At 40.2% G+C, this 19094-nt stretch overlaps 2 protein-coding genes across 2 annotated transcripts; both read right to left on the bottom strand.

The window, feature by feature from the left end:
- Positions 1 to 5489: 5489 nt before the first annotated feature.
- Positions 5490 to 5894, bottom strand: LOC309410267 (transmembrane protein 238-like; the record flags this gene model as incomplete). Its single annotated transcript, XM_082006635.1, has 1 exon — positions 5490 to 5894. The coding sequence occupies one exon, from the start codon at positions 5892 to 5894 to the stop codon at positions 5490 to 5492; it is 405 nt and encodes a 134-aa protein (XP_081862761.1).
- Positions 5895 to 12104: 6210 nt separating this feature from the next.
- Positions 12105 to 17386, bottom strand: RSL1D1 (ribosomal L1 domain containing 1; the record flags this gene model as incomplete). Its single annotated transcript, XM_082006858.1, has 9 exons — positions 12105 to 12443; positions 13752 to 13958; positions 14740 to 14868; positions 14953 to 15046; positions 15626 to 15727; positions 15900 to 16048; positions 16679 to 16817; positions 16979 to 17118; positions 17351 to 17386. 9 exons carry the CDS (start codon positions 17384 to 17386, stop codon positions 12105 to 12107), a joined length of 1335 nt encoding a protein of 444 aa, XP_081862984.1.
- Positions 17387 to 19094: the final 1708 nt, after the last annotated feature.

Raw genomic sequence — 19094 nt, forward strand, 5'->3', positions numbered from 1 at the left:
TAACTTTAATTTAATTTCCCCCTGAAGATGATGTTCCCGTTTAAGGGAAGGAAACCATACATACCACATTAAAGCTTTCTTTAGATACAGTCCACATCTAAAGAGCCGAACAACCAGCATTTGATCCTTGTACATAATTACAAGTTACGGGTTTGGCTTTTTTCCTTTAGTGAAATGTAGGATGCCATTTTGAGCTAGTTTTAAGGCTTAACCAGCTACAAAAATTCCTGTATAATCACACTCCTGTAACCAGAGTTTGCCTCTTTGCAATTTTGGCTGTGTTTTCAAACAGAGTGCATAGGACTGTCCTTTAAGTCTAAAGGAATTCTAGTTTTAGATGCAAAACACTGTGTTCACACAATAGCAAGCAGTCCTAAACTCGTACAAATGCTTCTTTCCAATCAACAACGTAAAAGTTCTTTGAAAGGACTTTGTGCTGCATTGAGCTACAACTGATAAGGATACCAGGAGACCAAAATAGTGTTATATTCATTAATGTTTAACTGCTAATAATTCAGTTGCCAGTTTCTATTTAGTACTAGCCTCCTTTATTTAGAAGGCAAATAGACTGCATGCAATGGTAACTGATTTACATTTTCAAAGAGAGGATCATAGCTTACAATAGTTATTGTTGCTCCAGAGCAAGTACTTTTTATCTCATTGTTTAGACCCACCATACTAGTAACATTCTAGCGCTTCTCTATGATTAACATCCACCTTTACTGATGTGCCAGCTCCTATATTAAATTTTTAAAACATTCTACTGTCCACAGTTGTAAACGTTTGAATACCATGCAATTTTTTAGTGAACTTGCAACAGCCAACAACATTCTAGTTACCATCTTATGCAACAATCCTTAAGTATTGATATTGGATTTAAGATTAATTACATTGTAATCTACAGTGAATGCAAAGTCGTGCTCAATTCACTCCAGTAACTATAATTGCAACACTAGCTCAGAAAAAAAAAAAAACAGTAGACTAAGTATGCGAGTGGCTGCACACAAAATTTTTGGCTTAATTTATAGCTCCTACTAATCATTCCACTTAAACATTACATCTTACAATTCAGTTTACAGTGAAAGTATGGGGAATCAGGAAAAGCAGTTATCTCTGCTCAGAACAAGGAAATTAAAAAATCTTGCAAATGACACTGAAACACTGATCTATAGGTTTTAAGGGAGGAGTTTGTTTGGCTTTTTTTTTCGCCTCCATAAATCAGACCGTTGTAACAACACAGTGGTGTCACATTGCAGTTCCTCTAAAAGGAGGAAACAATTGTACACACCTCCTGCAAACTGCAGTTAGTGAAGAAGAAATCACATTACAGACCTTCCAAGTTTAATGTTAATCTAACCTTGTTGAAAAACTGATTGGAAAACATTTAAAAATTAGAATATGCATAGAAAAGGTAAAAAGTTACTCTAGGAATTTACAAGAGAACATTGAAAGACATTTCAAAAATTCACAAGGAAGTACAGCCACAGTATTCTTAGTAAACATCTTCCTTAAATCCACCTCTAGTATTCATTGAGGTATGGCATAAAAACAACTGTACATTAAAATTTTAAGACCTACCCATATTTTCTAATGGTGACCTTGAAATCTTAGTGTTAGTTCAAAACCAGTGGAACTCATGAGGAATTCCTCTGAACAAGAATTTTATGTATCATTAACTTTAATATAAATCTTTTCCCACGTGCTACTTCTCATTTACATTTAAATTTGTTAATGTTTTATAAAGCATCAGAGTAAATCAACAGGGGAGTGTTTTGGTGGTTCCCTTCCCCACATGCTTCAGCATTAGGAAAAATAATTCCCAACATCACTGGACTAAAAATGCTTTTTTCTTAGAGTCATCGTATTACGTCATTTGCAACTATGAAGAATGTACTGGTATGCCAACATCATTCTTTTTACTTTTTTACTTAAAAAAATCTCAAATTCCAATTTATTCCAAAATAATGATGAAACTTTACAAGAGTCACTATAAGTTGCATATTTACACTATAAACAATTTCTACTACACTTGCAACTTTGCATCAATAGTTTAACAGATATTTTAAAAGCACCCTTACAAAAGTATTGCACTGGCATCATAAAAATTCACAGTAAGTTTAACTTCCAGAACTTGGTAAAACAGTGCAAGAGCTTTTCATTGTGCAAGAGCTTTTCATCCAAACATTCCCAGGTTATTAAAAATAACAAAACCCCTCTATGTTACATGTTGCAGTGATTTTTCTGTGAATCAGGTTTGTTTCTTTTTTAGTTCTCACTTCTTAAGAGATCTAATTTATGTTTTGAAATGGTGAAAAATACCCACAAAAAACTGTCCAGTCCAACACTGAAATAGGTGCATTTGGCAGCCATACGGCTCTACGTGTCCACTTTATACATAGTCCACAATGGTTGCAGAGATTATTCCACAATGAGAGAATCCTATTGCATAGAGTAGGGAATTCTCTTTCCATAATTTGCAGCACTTCCCCCACTTTTAGAGGCAGTAACTTCGATAGTTGTGTCTTCAACAGATCCTGAAGATAATACATTAAGAAGAGGTTACTCCAAAATAATCTTAGAACAAATAGTCATATAAAACTCTAAAAACTGTTACTTATTTGAAGTCAGTCTTAAAAGTGTTTTTCCTCATGTTTAACAGCCAGTTGGGACCCAAATAAAAGACACATCAAGTCAACAACCCATTTCCAATGGCGACCAAGTGTGGATGTCTCAATAAAAGCATAAGAATACAGCATGCAAGTAATATCTCCTCAGAATATTATCTCAACTGCCATTTACTGCCCCAGGTCTTCCTGAGGCAAATATATTATCTTTGCATCTCTTCCGTTTCTTCCTCTGGCTTTTTAAACTAGTAAATTTTTATCTGTCACATTTCCCCATGCCAACTAATCCCATACTTCAGTTACATAGCATGTGACAACTCCTTTGTTCCTGGCTTTGTCTTGGGAGAGGCATTCCCTAGGTACCTTTTACCATACCACTTATGACTGTATAGGCCTCTAGAATGTTTTATATTCTGAGTCTCTTTTCAGGCTCACAGATCTTAATCTACTTGTTATTTATTTAATATAATTCATTCCGTATCTTGAGAATTGTCACCCTTCTCACTCACTTATACTATATAATTTTTAAGGTAGGAAATTGGAACAGCATGCAGTATCCCGCTAATAACTTCAGAAAGTTATTAATAGCAAGAAGCAGAAAATTATCTAAGTGCCAAAAACGTACAAATGGTTTCTGTAAAGAAACGTAAGAAACTTCCTTATAAAAGCAACAGCTCATTTTCTGAACACTTGTACCTTGTTGTTGTTTATATTAGGTAAAATTTGAAGTTATTGGCTCAGGAAGCTCTTCCAATGGCCACTATGGTAATGTGGGTAGGTGGGTGGGTTTTTTTTTTTCCTTTTGTTTTGTTGGTGGTAGTTTGTTGGGGGTTTTTTTTGTTTGTTTGTGTGGGTGTGTTTGGGGTTTTTTTTTGTTGTTGTTGGTTTTGTGGGTGTGTTTTTTTTTTTTGTGGTGATGGTTTTTTCCTCTCCTCTCTCTTGACAATATCTGCCCAAACATGTTTAACCCGTTTGGTTAAGTTCATAAGTATCTTCAGATGGGGAGAGGATTTCGTCTATCAGTAAGCGATGATCTGGTTCAGACAGTTGTTTATGAGAAGATATAAAGTATTTCTGATGAGCTTACTTCAAAAGGGAACCCTGAATTATCTTCGGAGGTGCAACCACTTGTTATCCTTTATTTTAACTTAAAAGTTAACATCATGGAGTTCATGTTACAATGTGTAACAACTCTTCTATGCTCCCTCTGTCTTGGTTCCTTCTGAATTACTAATGCAATTGTACTGAAGTTTGTTTACTGTAGCATTAGAGGCTGCTGTTTACTTGGGAGAGCTTGTAATAAATCACTCTATACATCTGCCTCCATAGTTAATAATAAACCATAGAATATTTTTAATTAAAATCAGTAACATGTAATATTTAAAAATAATGGATAACTTTCACTACTAGAATCAATGTATGCGTATTGAAAGTAGGACCATCTACAGGGATAGCATATTATCTGCTGAACTCAGTACCTATAATTGCCATAATCTTTAGATTAAAAAGGTTAGGCATAGTCATTTAGTGAACGTCATTTCTTCCCTGCAAATATGGATCTCTGTCAGTTCTAAACCAGTTTCAGGAAAAAAAAAGTCTAAAAAGAGGAGACTGACTCATTTTCAACAGCCTGTTTTCTAATTGCAGATATAGTTATTAATAAACTAAGTAGCAGCAATTAATCTTTCAAAGCTGTATTGCTGCTGTTCTTATTCCACCTCCTCCAAGTTTTCTAGTAGGCAATAGTTATCTATACTGTATCTCCCTACTGGTAGAACTTCCTCTCAAGAAAATTCTGTGGCTTTCATGAAGGACAACTATTTCCACATGAACTTTGCTGTAAACCAACAGCAGTCTCAAGATTTCGTTTCAAGGAGCAGCAGAAAAAGCTGACCTTGTACGCAGCAAATCAGAACTGCAAAGATGTTCAGGATCCTTGAATAGTTAAGACACAGTGCAAAATTGTTTTTACAGTTCCTTCAGAAAAGAATTTTACACAGTGAAGTGAAAGCTTGGCTTTGTCTGCCTCCCCCCTCTCCCCCCCATTTTCAAGGCATTACACATGCTTTACTTCCTAAATAAGCATACCGTATTAATGAACACACGCAGGATATTTTGAAAGGCTTGATGATCTTCAACGATATTTCAAAGTTGGACCTAGACACTTTCTTTGCACACTAGATAGCACATCTTTTTCAGATCACTGGAGTTCAAGACAAGTAGCTTAGCTAGTGATTACATTTATGAGTTTCAAACTATCAGCTACAACTCCGCCCCTAAGCTGAATAAAAGTCAGCATTTCACTTTTTTTATCGTTGTTCTCCAAGGAAGAAGCATTTCATGTTGCTAAAGAGGGAGCTTCCCCTCACAAGAGCTCGTGTGGGTAGTGGTTAATGGCTATTTCATTAACCCACCGCTCACTTCTGGCGGACATTTAAAGTTAGTCAAGACCAGTTCAGGACCCCAAGGCTTCTACTCTTGCAATCTGACCATCTCTCCATGCGCCAACTCCAACACCCTCCCGCACGCTTTACTCCCGAGGGCCTCTTCCATTCTTAAACGTCTACAGGAAGTATCTCCCCTGCCTAAGCACATTTGGGGCACTTCGCACTCGATTTCTATTATCGCCAGAGTTGAGAAAGATTGCCCACAACTTTTTTTTTTTTGTTTTAAAAAAAAAAGGTCAGCTGCGAGCGAGCGGTTTACCATGACAAGTTCTTAGTTGACTCTCAGCTAAGTGAGTTCTCTCAGGTTCTAGACAAAATTAAGGTTCTACCCCCGTCTCCAGCTTCCCTTCCACTGACCCCTTTCGCTGGAGGCCCGTCCCGGCACGGTGGCACGCCTCGGGACGGGCCTCGCCGGCTCTCACCTGCTGGCGTCGGCGGGGCGGCCCGGCGGGGCCCCGGCGCGCTGCAGCTCCAGGTCGGCGGCGGCCGCGCGGGAGCGCGGCGCGGGAGCGAAGGCAGAGGAGAGGCGGAGGCTGAGGCCGTGCACCAGCCCCCGCAGCAGGCTGTCCCCGCGACCCTTGGGCGGCGCCAGCCCCACGTCGTCGCGCAGCTCCTCCGGCGGCACCTCCAAGTTGCCCGCGTACCAGAACACCCACCAGATGAGGCTGAGGAAGATGCCGATGCCGCCCGCGTAAATGAGCAGGTCGGAGAAGAACACGTCGGCGAACACGCCGGCCAGCAGCACCGCCAGGCCCAACGCGTCGAAGGCCAGCGCCAGCCAGAAGGCGGCCACGCAGCGGCCCAGCCCACCGGGGGCCGCCATCGCGGGGGAGCGGCGGCAGCAGCGGCACCACCGCCGCCTCGGGCCGCCCGCACCTGAGGGGAAGGCGGGGCGCGGCGGGAGGGCGGCGCCGCACCTGAGGGGGACGTCCAGGCCACGCCCCTCCGCCTGCACCTGCGCGCGGGGCCGCGCCCCCTTGCGGAGGGGCTTTCGCCACGCCCCAGGGGCCGCTGAGGTGGAAGGCGGGAGGGCCGCCGCAGCCCGCTGCCACTCGTCCTTCCTAACCTACACTGCTCGAGGCGCGGATGACGCCTCTGTCGCCGGGGCCCGCTTCCTCCTCGCCGGCGGTGTTGGGTGCCCCCCGACAGGTCCCTTCCTCCCGCCCCAACTCGTCGAGGCAGCTGGCGCAGCTGGCTCTTCTTCCAGGCGTTGCTCCGCTTCGCAAGAGACTAGCAGGAGCGGGGGTAGAGGACTGGTCTGTGGTGACTGTCAGCACTTTGGAGTTGAGGCAACCCTTGCATGTGGTGGTCACTGCCATTTCCTTGTGCAGGTGAGTGGGAGACAGATGCAGCTGGACCTGTTTAACTGTTTCCAGTTGAGGGACTATCATCTGGTGAAGGCGGTAAGGTCTTTGCCTTTGTTTGCTCAGACACCCTACAAGGAAGGCACTCCAAAAAATGTGGTCTTCAGATGAGCGTAGGTGTTGTAGACCTCCACGCTTCCAAGAGGAGGCAGCTATTAGTAGACAGCAGAGATTGGCAAGACAGTCATAACGCATATCTGCAATGTCATATAGACTACTTTGACTACATACTTGAGGAGGTTGCCGTAAAAAGAGTAGTTAGAAATCAACTTCAAGTTAACAAGCGGGAAGCTAGTTGTGAATGTGAGATGAAAAATCCAGCAAGTAAAACAGTTACGTAAAAGGCAAGATGCATGTTTCAGTTCACTCTTGCGTCAGTTAATGATGTGCTATATATTGTTCAACGCTCCCAAGTCCTCAAGCACAAGAACTATATTCAGCTGTAGGCTCTCTTGTGCATACAAGGCCCTTATATCTAGCAGTTTGTTTAATGATGGGTAAGCCACACTGTTCCAGTAACTTGGATCAAGCCAATAGAAAGACTGACAGGCCTAAGAGCGTAGGCAGCTTCCACATATTTGTGGAAGTGCAGTGTGCCAAGAATGATGCTGTTGAGAAAGACTATTCCTCCAGTGACAGTGAGTGCAATTGGCTTACTATTATAAGACTAGACTCTCAATTCTTATCATAGCACTTGGTTCACTTATCATGGCTCCTGCTGAATGCTGAGAATCAAGACTAGGTGAAGCCACTTCTTCATTAGTGACAGCCTGTCAGGCCTGTGGCGTTATTCTATAAAGATGACCTTAGGAAATCACAAGCTGATATGCTCTTAAAAAGAAAGAAGTTGTAATAATTCTAAGTATTTCAACAATAAGATATCTTTCACTTTGAGACCTAATACCATTTCTATCTTGAGAAGAATTATGGTACCAAAAAGCCTATACTGATATTCTTCCTGAATATTTTCAAGTATCTTTCAGATTTTAAAGTTTAAACCTATCTTTGATGAATCACCTATGGTTCTACTTATGCCTCACATTGTGGTGTTAAATAACCTTCCAACTTTTGTCCCTCTCAAAAGTGTAAGAGAACGAAGATGATCTATCAGTTATCCAAGTTTGAGTGAAGTTCATATACCAACTTAGTTGAGGCAGGGGGAGGCATTCCATTAGAATCAGATTAGCTCTTAGGAACTGAAGCTAATTTTAGGATTACATACTTACCCTGACAGCAGTAGGAATTCTAATAATCATACACAACCCTAAAAGAAATAATCATGATCATTTTATTTAATCTGAAGATTGATAGGGTGAGAAGGCAGATCTAATTACAATAGAATAACAAATACTGAGGGAACTTTATCACAAATTAGTATTAGTACTCTTAACTCAGGTTTGGAAAAAGAGCTATTAAAAAGTCATAGTTTTAGCCCTGTGGCATTCTTACTGTGTGCACCAACCTTACCTCCCCCTAGGGCTGAAGATGCAATTAACTCCTACTAAATGAGTTTGTGAATGAGTTACTATCTTCTCTGCATTTCTCCTGCCAAGATTTTGGTTTGATAGTATTCAGATATTTGCTTTATTATTAGCTGTTATGCTTCCCAGTAATGCTGAACGGAAGGGCTAATCTGAAAGTGTAAGTTATCACCCTCATCCTACCAAACATGAATGCAAATCAAGTGATTTCTATAAACATGACAGAAGGCTTACAGACCAGCTACAGGCATAAATTAATATGTTTTTTCTAGACAGATGGTACTTTTCTTCCCTATTAATCTGTCCATGGAAATTAATTTTTCAGCAAGAGCTCAATATTGTTCCAAACACGACACTGTTGGAGTTACTAACACATTGAAAATACCTCAATTTGATTCTTTTTTTTTTTTTAAAAAGCACCCAGCCATATAAATCAGAGTAGAAGTTAATTTAGTTTTGAAGTTATTCCTCTCTTGCAAGAGGAGTAGTTCAGCAGACTTTTTTGGGGGAAAATGCACTTTGGCTTCAGTAGAGTAGTAAGTTGCAAGGTAGCTGCACTAAGTTGTTTCACTGGAGTTTTAGTTTCTAATACTTACTGCAGTCTTTTGAAAGACTTGCTTCCTCACTCCAGTTTATCTCTGTGAGGAACATGAGTTAGTGCCCACTTTAATACAAATATAGAGAACAAATGAGCAATATAGAATCAATTCTAGCCAAAACAACCACACTATGCTATGAGAGAAAAATATTTTGGTAGTATCTTTATTGAACATTTCAAATAAAAGTAAAGATTCCTTGCAGAAACTTGTTCTTAATCTAATTAAGAGTTTAGTTTTAACTCTCAAAGCAAATTTTAATAATAAAACAGGTTTGTTTTTTTTTTTAATGAGAATGCTGTTATTTTGAAAGTTATTGACTTCCTCTTCCTTCTAGCCTCCATATAGCCACTCTACTTTCAGTACTTCTAAAGGAAGTTTACGTTTACATGAATGATATGAAAAAAATTTTGGCTATTACCCAGTCTCCACAAAGCACTTATTCCAAGGATACATGAGCTGTGTAAAGAAAACAGTTTCTATTTCTTGAAGCATTTCAAGACCTTAGATGCGTCTTGACAATGCCATATTTTAAAATACTGTTACTCTACTCGATAGAGAAAAGGTTAACAGATTTTTCTGTTAGAAACCCCCAAAACTTTAGCTAAGGATAAAGAGTACTATTGAAAGTGTTGCAGACCAGTTTAACCACAGTCCCCTTTTTACGTTCAGACTTAAGAGGATCCTGACAGAATTTGTGATAATACAGCTTTATTGTAAGACTGATAATTTTACTAGCCATACCATAAACAGCTTTTATGGTTCATTCCTCCTTTTTTTCTGCCTTCAATATTTAAAGAAAATAAAGCTTGTAAGTTCAAAGATACAGTACCTTAAATAATTATTCAGATGTCTATTAAACCTTTCACCTTCTAATTCTAATGTCAGTCAGAACACATATTACAGGAATAAAAATGGTCTATAAAAATTAATACATAAACATGTCAGATTTGCTTGTCACTTGATGGTCTTTTCCAGAAATGTCCTTACAAAGGCTCAGACTTGACTACTGCACAGTAGCCATTCACGTAAGACTGAATTTCATACTCACCAATATGCCTTGCAGAGTTAAACCAGCTCAACCCTCAGGGAGATGTTTTCCATCTTAGCTGCTTCTGCCAGCATAGAAAATTCAGTTATCTTTGTTACACAGAGCTTTTAGAGTAAGGACATGAAGCAGCATTTTGGTCCTTACAGCTTGCCAGTTGAAATTAGCTAATTGAAAACAATCATGTTTTACACCTGATTTGATTCTGTAATGCATTAGCAATACACACAGTTCCCACTTATTTGGAATTAGTGTTAGTTTTTCCATATTTCCTTCTTTCTTGATTAGCAAAGTGACAAGTTTTCCCAGGTCTCTTAAACAAGCAAGAAAAACATTACTAAGAAGTAGTTTTCTGAATAAACATAACAAATTTAATGCCGTAATTCAACACTGATCTTCAATACTTACAGTGACTCCTGCAAATGTCTCCAAGTGAAGATCTGCAATAGCTACGTCGAATTATTACTCACTGATTTTCTGCATTCTAAATGTATATTTTTTTAATAGAAGAGTACATTACTCACAGGAAGAATAAAAATCACATCAGTAGTGTTACATCCTATTTAACAGTCAGAATCCTGGATACTCTGCAACATAAAAGGAACAAATAGTTCCTTTTCCACTATAGTGTGTATTTTTATATATATATTTTTTTTTTCCCCAGTGAGTTACTTCGTAGCTGTGTCAGTCAGTTATCACTTGCTCAGAAGCAGCAAGTTACCACCGTTACAGGGAGTTACATCTCTCAACTTCTCAAAAGACTGTATGTATTGAAGATCAGTGTTGAATTATGGCATTAAATTTGTTGTTTTTATTCAGGAAACTATTTCTTACTAATGTTTTTCTTGTTTAAGAGACCTTTACATGTTTTACCTAGCTGTATAAATTCCAGTGCAGCTATCCAAGAAATGGCAAGAATAACTTCTGCAGTCCCACCAGATTGTCTCAAGATGCTGCAGAATTTCAAGGCAGTACTTGTTAATATTTTCAATGTGAAGGATGTGTTTTTCCAGCACCTACAAGCTAGTACAGTTCACTGTCAATTACTCATAGAGAAGTTACGGTCTTCCATTTCATAATTTTCTGCACATCTACAAATTAAGAAACATTTTAACATGAATTATTAAATAAAAACACGCATTTCCAGAAAGGATGTGAGTTCTGTATCTACTCTCTTACTTTGCTATTATGGAAGTCAAGTAATATTTTGCAGCCCAGACTAGCAAGAGATGGGATTATTTTTGGACAAGATCATACCCTTTTGTTAACATGGATCTAGCAAGGATCGAGTCAGACTTGCTTTTTTGGCTAAGATTTGTTTCCTGATTAAAAAATGTTTATGGTAGGTAAGAACAAGAGGTCATGGGTTACAGAAAGTTGACACAATGGATCAAGTAGAATCTTTTCATATTCTTTAATGTTCCTTTTACCAGTTTTTATATAGGATTCAATTACTTTCAAGGGAGCGGATCTATTGATACGGGATGTCCTGAACAGGAGCTGGGATAGATTTTTTTGAATCCTGCAAATAGGCTGGTTACAGTCTGTTGATTAATGTTGTCTCTTTATAGCCTTTTTCTTATTTGGATTTGAGTAAAATATTGTTAATAAAGACAGTATCACAAATCTGCCTTGTATTCTTACTCTGAGAAGGATGTGAAATAATCATATGGAGAGCAACAACTTGCTTATTCTGTAAAATTTCAAATATATAACCTTTCAATTCTGCAGTGTGCATTTTTCATGTCTTTATGGGACTGGTTCACTTAGTGGCACACCGCAAATTCATACAGCCTTTGGTGTTTTTCAGATGGAAGAAACAACAGTATTGCAATTGAGAATTGAGCATGAACAGATACCCTCAATTGTTCTGGCAGTAGAAGTAAGGCCCAAAAGTGAAGGTAAGGAGATTTTGCTTGATGTCATGAAGTGTATATGGTCAAAGCATACAGTGATAAAGTGTCCATGCGGCCTTTTTTTTTTTTTAAAAAACACACAAATAACCTAGGTAAAAATAGCTAAAAAATACATTGTATCGCTTATCAGGCTGGTAACTTAAGTATCTGGAATAAGATGGATAGACGTCACCCTGTTTTCATTATCTTGAACAGTTTAAGAAAAAATGGTAGCAGCTATTTCACACTTTAAAATCTATGCCTGCTCTTGGTATGCGTGCTTCTTGCTTCAGCCCTTGTCTCTGCCAGTAGTAAGTTATGTTTCAGAAAGATGTCACTTATGCAATTATTTCTGAGCTTTTTTTTCTGGAATAGTTGCCTCCCTGCCCTCTGACACTTAAAGAATTTGAGTGCTTTTAGTTTCAGCCAGGAATAGATAAAAGGTAAGAAATAGAGCCAATTGAGATGGTGAGTTTATTTGTTCCAGCTCCTCAGCTAGAAGGAAACATACACAAATCAGTACAGGTCTCAGTGAAAAAAGCTCCTGTGATCAGTTTTTCTTAAGAAGGTATTTTCCTTCATCAGTATATTTGTTGACTAAAAAGACACCACTAAATGACTATATAAAATGTGTTATAACAGACAACATTCATGCTGACTGTGGCCTGTGCACTTTCTTGGGTGTTTGCTTCAGCGTTTTTGAAGACTTCTTGGCTGACTGTATTGATTTGCCAGCTTTGGGTGTTGCAAAAGACTTTGCTTCAGGCTTTTTGGGAGTCTTTTTCATCTCTTTTATTGCTTCCTTTGGCGTGCTGAGCTCCTTGGCTTTTTGCTGTTTTAGTGATGTCTGCAAGTCTGCACACTCTTCTGTAACTTTATGTTTTGTTTTTGGAGTCTCCAGAGCTGGAGGTTGTTTCTTTCTCTTACCGAGGTGTGTTTTAATTTTCTTGCCCTTGTTGTCACCTTTTTCTGCACTTAGTTCCATCTTCTGTATTTAAGACACAAAAAAAATTATCCTTATACCTAAAACACATCTTTACAGTTTTTCAAGAAGAAGGATCAATGAAAGCCATTATAAATGACAAATGCTTTCTATTGATTGAACTGTGCCATAGCCCAAATAATCTGTTCACGTTTCAGTCTGGAAGCAGAGGATTAAACACAGAACTAAATAATGAAAAAAAAAAAAACCAAAAAAAACCCAGTAAGAAAGTAAATAGATCTACAGATGCAAGGATCCTCTTGGCCAGTCAAGTCGCCAACCTCTGCTGGCAGAGCTTTAAACCACAGTTCTCCTCTTGCCACATTCCCAGGCTTAATAGACTGAACAGAGATCCCTAGAGTTCTTCCCAGATGGCCCTCATGAAAGAAAGCTGCTGTCATCAGAACAATTAATACAAACCAAGTCTAGCTTATCTATCCCAGGTCTCTCAAAATAGGGCTCTGGCAATCACATCATGTGAGCTAATGTAGACCTGTTGCAGAAGGGCAGCTTGAAGCAAGCTGTATAAATTTTTTTTGGTGGGCCTGCACATAATCATAGTTTTAGTTTGGGCATCCCCGTGAAGAGATACATTGTTAGAGTTTGAGGATATGCTCCGATCATGAATGCAGTATAACTAAGTTGAATTTGTAAGTCTTATTGTTTTATTCATCCAAATATCTTTTCTAGATATTTGTTAAATGTGTGTATTATCAGTTTGGCTGTTTTGCAGAGACATGTTAATGACATGTTCCACATCATCTCCAATACTGGCAACAGTAAGTCTATACAGTATTTCACACAAGCTGCTAGCTCTCAATTTATATTATATGATTGTTAATGTTGCACTTTACTATCCTAGAGAATGATATTTGTTCTTCCTCCAGTTTTGCACTCCAGGCAGAAGATGATACATTAAAATACATTAAATTTTAAGATTAAGTATTAAGCTGTTTCTCAATCATTTACCCTTTCTTCTGACTTCAGGCTTGTTATTTGACCTAGACAAAATTGCTGCTGCTCAGAAAAATACATAAAGGACAATAACCACTGGCTTCCTTTGTCTGTGAGAGAGGTTAACTAAAAAAAACCCCAAAACAATCAAAACCAAAAAGCTCCAAAACAAACCACCTCCCCAAGGCATCCCACCCCCACATACACTCAACTCTTGCTTTCATGATATATTCACAAAAAATCCCGTTCACTTGAAGTGTGTTCAGACACTGTTCCCTAAGGAGCAATGAACAATTCAAACAGTTCAAAATCTTTAGTTTTAACTAAAATGTGAGTTTCTCAATATTGTTAAAGAATTACCTTCAGCTCAGCTATGATGCTTGTTTGCACAGGCACCAGTTGTGGAATTTCTTCATCATCATCATGATCACGTGGTTCTTGGACTACTTCTACTTTTTCTTTTATCGCAAGTTCCTGGGTGGCAGTAGCATTAATTGCAGTTGTCACAGTGACTTGACTTGAATTCAGTTTTTTAGCCGCCTTCTTCGGTTTCTTACTCTTTCCCTTCTGGAATTAATTGGAAGTACATGTCAGACAAATCCCCATAACATTTCTAAATGTATAATAATTGTTTTATTACGGTTAAAAATAAGATGGTCTAGTAACATTAATTTAAATATTGTTGTTTAATAGACCTGGACTGGTCAACCATATGTAAAATGTGAAAAAATGCATTACTTTCAGAAGTTTATAATAAACAGCTCATAAGCAAACGATAATAATGTCAAGATTACAGTCTTTAAGTTGAATATATATGCTCCAAATTTATTTTAGACAAAAGACCATAATAAGCAGAACTCAGTACAAAGGAATAGCGAATATTTTTCTTTTTTGAAAAAGAAAGTAGGTGAGCCCCTCCAATATACAAATATATGAGTTTGTGAATTATTCAGATGCCACTGATTAGAAAACAAATAATGGATGCATAGTCTGAACCATGTATATGTTAATTGGTGTATTCTCAGAAGGCATATATGAATAAACAATACAAGCAAAAGTTCTAAGAATGAATCTCAGCTCCCTACACTTTAGGACTAGAAATGCTTAACTAACTTATTTCCTGTTTGCTTTACAACCTATCGGTGAGTTTCCATGATTTTGTATTACTAGTATTTGAAGCACTCGAAGTCAGGAGTGCCTAACTCATTTTGTAGCCATAAATGCCTGGGTTAAACTCCTAAAATGTTTAAACCCAATACATCAGACACTAGAATGCATAAAAGGAAGCCAAAGAACTAGTTGTTCCAACTCGGTTTTATGTAAAGTTTGAAGAATTTTGGGTTTTTACCTTTACTTCCTTTTTTTTGAGAGATGGCTGTCTGTCAAGCTCATCCAAATTGGAGATATTTGCAGTAAAAATCGGAAGTGCAACAGATTTAAGTGTTTTGAGGTGAAGAATTTTTACATTTTTCCAATTCTGCAACAACAACAGTATATTAGGTAAAAATAACACGGCTGAATTGTGAACTGACTTGGCTTTAATGCAGTCAATCAGCAGTACCTTTGGTAACTTCTTAGCAATCACCTCAGCTGCCGCAATGATATTATCTAGTATCTCATCTGCTTTCATTCCAGTGTGACCTATACATGCTGTACTGAAAGAAGTGAAGAGTAATATTTATATGTGGGCAAATAAACATACTTCAAGTCATACTTCAAGACCATACACAGAAAATAAAAAAAGCCCACTTATCTGCAACTATCTTAACTTTCATAAAGTATGGCTGGCTATTGCAGGAGTCTTTTATAATAAGTCAGAACAGATGTACCTGTATTTGGATATGCAGCTTCTGCCTTGTATTACTAAGCATATTACCAACTTAAGATAACTTTTAGATACACAATAAATGAAAAAAGTCTTACAAGAATAGAATATTTTATTAGACTATCTAATTTAACACAAACATTTTTCTAAGATTGTACTTGCTGTTTGACAGAGATAGTTGCCTAGAAATTCCTTAGGTATAAGGAAAGGGAGACAGAAAGTAAAACTTCTTTTAAGTAGAACTACTGATTTCTTTATACAGGTAAAGGTTCAAAATGACCTGTATCTGGAATGGTGACCATTAACCTCTTTTATTCACATATTAATGGAATAAAAGTAACTCACTTAAAATTCCTACAGGTCAGGTAAAACTGTCCTTCAAGTGAAGTATTAATCTACTCATACTTACTAACAGCACCCTTTATTGGTCACTGGGAGTGTAGTCCCCTGGATGTATTTTTGTAGTTCCTTAGCAAGATTTTTGGCTTTCAGGTTTACAGATAAAGGTGCCCTAAAAAAGAAAAGGGGGGGAATTAATTGCAAAAAACCCAAAACAAACAAAACCAAACCAAAGCCACCCCCTCTCCCCCTGCCAAAACTCCAACCAACCAACATTTTTACTAAGAAGAATCTAATCTTAAAAAAGATAATGCAAAAGGGATATACAGAATTTAAAGACCTACTTTTTCCTTTGATAAAAATGTTTTCCTAGATGTGAGGGCAAGAGCCTTCTAATTCGGTCATCAGACAGAAAGAGATCAAATCTGTTCAGGAGCCGACGCTTTGCTTCAAATAGTTTATACTCTTTTTTGAGAGTTTTGTATGAGATGATCTGCAATACAAGTAGAAGTTTAGTCCCCATCACTGCAAACAGCCTAGAATGCTTCTTAGAACTGCACAGAATTAACTTACATAACCAATAGTCTATCATGGTGCATTATTTTCGAATGCTGAAGACAATCAATAGAAAAAGGACACAGTACGTTTTGCTTTAAGAACGAAACAATACGGATCTCTTGCACAGTAACTGCAAATCACCAAACAGAACTTAAGTACGTGGTAACATCTAAATCAAGGTTAAATACAATAATAAAATTATTTTCTAGTATTATTGCTAGTAGCACAAACAATCTAATCCAGCTGCAAAGCACTCAAATATTCTTTTACATTGTAAGTTTTTCCAGTTGCTTACTCAAACTTTTTTTAAATTGAGCATTTATGTAGCAATTACATCTGATTGCTAAAGATACTGTTTCAAATTGAAGAAATTATTCTGAGTAAATTTTAAAGTTTAGAAAAACTACCGTTTGAATAGTCAGGGAAATCTTACTAGAGATCATTAAGTCAGAACCATTGAGATTAGAATATTAAGAAGCAGAAAAGATCAACTACTTTCCCTTTTTCTTGGTACAAGAGGAAAGAAATGATAGTACTGTACTATACCATCATATATCTCTCTTACCTGACTAACACTTTTGATCCCGTTTTGGATTAAAAGTTTTCTGTACAGATTTTCAGTCTGTTCTGCTGATAAATTTGGTTCATCCTTTGTGAACAGGCAAACCTCAGCTGTTTCTGGTCGAATGCCATGGGGCAATGGTCTACAACGAGAATATGAGATAGATAGGAAATGTCTAAGAGGAGAAGGAAATTTCTTCCAGTACTAGGTCTATGCTGTCTACAGAGATCATCACCTTTTAAAAAGTACTACGAAAGACACGAGCAACCCCTGGGACTACAAGGCCGAGGGCGAATTTCTTACATTTTGATGACCTGTGCCACCCGCGGGACCTTCCAGACCGTCACCAGGAGATGGACGTTCTCGCTCTCGTTGAGTAGCAGCGCGTCTCCCTTGCCCTTGCTTCTGGCGAAAGCCAGGAGGGCCTCCACCGCCTTCTTCACCTGCAACGGCACGACAGCGGCAGCAGCCGGAGTTAAAGCCCGGCCCGGCCGCGCTCCCGGCCCGGCCGCGCTCCCGGCCCGGCCGCGCTCCCGGCCCGGCCGCGCTCCCGGCCCGGCCGCGCTCCCGGCCCGGCCGCGCTCCCGGCCCGGCCGCGCTCCCGGCCCGGCCGCGCTCCCGGCCCGGCCGCGCTCCCGGCCCGGCCGCGCTCCCGGCCCGGCCGCCCCGCAGTACCTGGGCGCGCTCCAGATGCTCCGGCCCGTTCGCCATGGCTCCGCTGGTGCCACGTGCAGCCGCGCCTGCGCACAGACCGCCTTCCGGGGCACGGCGGGGCACGTCCGGGGTGGGGGCGTGCGGGGCGGGGCCGGCAGCCCCATCGTCCTCCCGGCCTTTCCGCCCCGCCCCTCGCGCTCTACCCCGGAGGCGGGGGCCGCGCGGGCGCGCGCGGGAGCTGTTGAAAGGTGCTGGCGCCCCGTGGGGCGTGGGGCTGTGCGGCGAGTGGGGCCGCGGGAAGCAGCGTGGGCCCCGCGCTGCTCTCGGGATGAGCCACAGGGTCAGGCTAACGCAGCCGGAGGTCGGGCCAGGTTGCTCAGGGCTGTGTCCAGTCGGGGCTTCACAGCCTCCAGGGAGGGAGACCACACTCCCTGTCTGTGCAACCTGTGCCTCTGCTTGCGTGTCCTCACGGTGAAAAAAGGGGTTTTGTACTCGCCTTGATATTGGTGGTGTTGCATTGGTCCAGCTTGGGGTGCTGCCAGCCACTGTTGCCTCTGGGGAACATGTTTCGGTGGCTCGCGTTTAGCTTGCTGTCACCAGGTCCTTTCCAGCAGAGCTGCTCCCCAGCCAGTCACTCCCCAGCCCGTGTTGTCGCAAGGTGCTACTCCTTCCCAAAGGGAGATTTGCATTTGCCTTTGTTGAATATTGAAAGGTTTGTGTTGCCTAATCCCTCCAGCCTGTCTAGGCCCCTCTGTGCATGACCCATGCCCTCAAGGGCATTGCTTGGTCCCCAGGTTTGATGTCATCTGCAAAGTTCATGTGACTGTGCTTCAGGTCACTGGTAAAGCTATTAAATAGAACATGTCCCAGGATAAATCCCAGCAGTACTCCATTTCTTACTGGCCTTCAGGGAGAGTATAAGCCATTATCTCCACCCACAGAGCCCCATTGTTTAGGGCCCAGACCATAATATTTAGGATACGAGAAGATTGTGGGAGACTCTTGAAAGCTTTGCTAAAACTGAGGTGAATGCCATCCACTCCTTTCCCCTCATCTGCAAATCTAGTAATTTTGTCATAGAAAGGTATCAGGTTGGTCAGGATGATTTGCAGTTGGTCCATCCATCTTGATTGTTTCCAACCTCCTCCTCCATGTGCCCAAAAATATATTCCAAGAGGACTTGTTCTATGATTTTCCCAGGGACCATGACTAGTGGTCAGTGAGCATGACTAGTCTGTGGCTCCCAGATTCTCCTCTTGGTGTTTTCTGAAGGTGGGGGAACATTGGCTTTTTTCCAGTCTTTGGGACACTCCCTCAATTTCCTTTCGAAGATGACAGAGTCTTGATCTGACTTCAGTCAGCTCTCAGCACCCTTGAATGAAGCCCAACTGGACCCAAAATCACTTGCCCCACTCAGCAAGCATCCCACATGTCCTTCTTCAGCCTTTTGCTACTACTGTACCAGTAGAAGCTTTTCTTGTTGCCCTTGACATCCTGGCCCGTTTCAACTGTAGGTGAGCTTTTGTTCTCCTAAGACAACCCCTACATGCCTGAGCAATGTTTCTAGATTCCTTCTTTGCAGCCTATCCCCGATTTTACCTCCTGTGCTATTGTCTTTTTGTACTGGAGTGCTGTCATAAGTTCACTGTTCAGCCAAGCCAGTGTCCTGATAGATATACTTGTTTTCCTGAGTATCAGGAACGACTGTTTTTATGATTGGAGGAGGTTGCCCTTAAAGACCTGCTGCCAGCTTTCCTGAGCTCCT

Source organism: Phaethon aethereus (assembly GCF_964289735.1).
Source record: "Phaethon aethereus genome assembly, chromosome: 15".
Lineage (NCBI taxonomy): Eukaryota > Metazoa > Chordata > Aves > Phaethontiformes > Phaethontidae > Phaethon > Phaethon aethereus.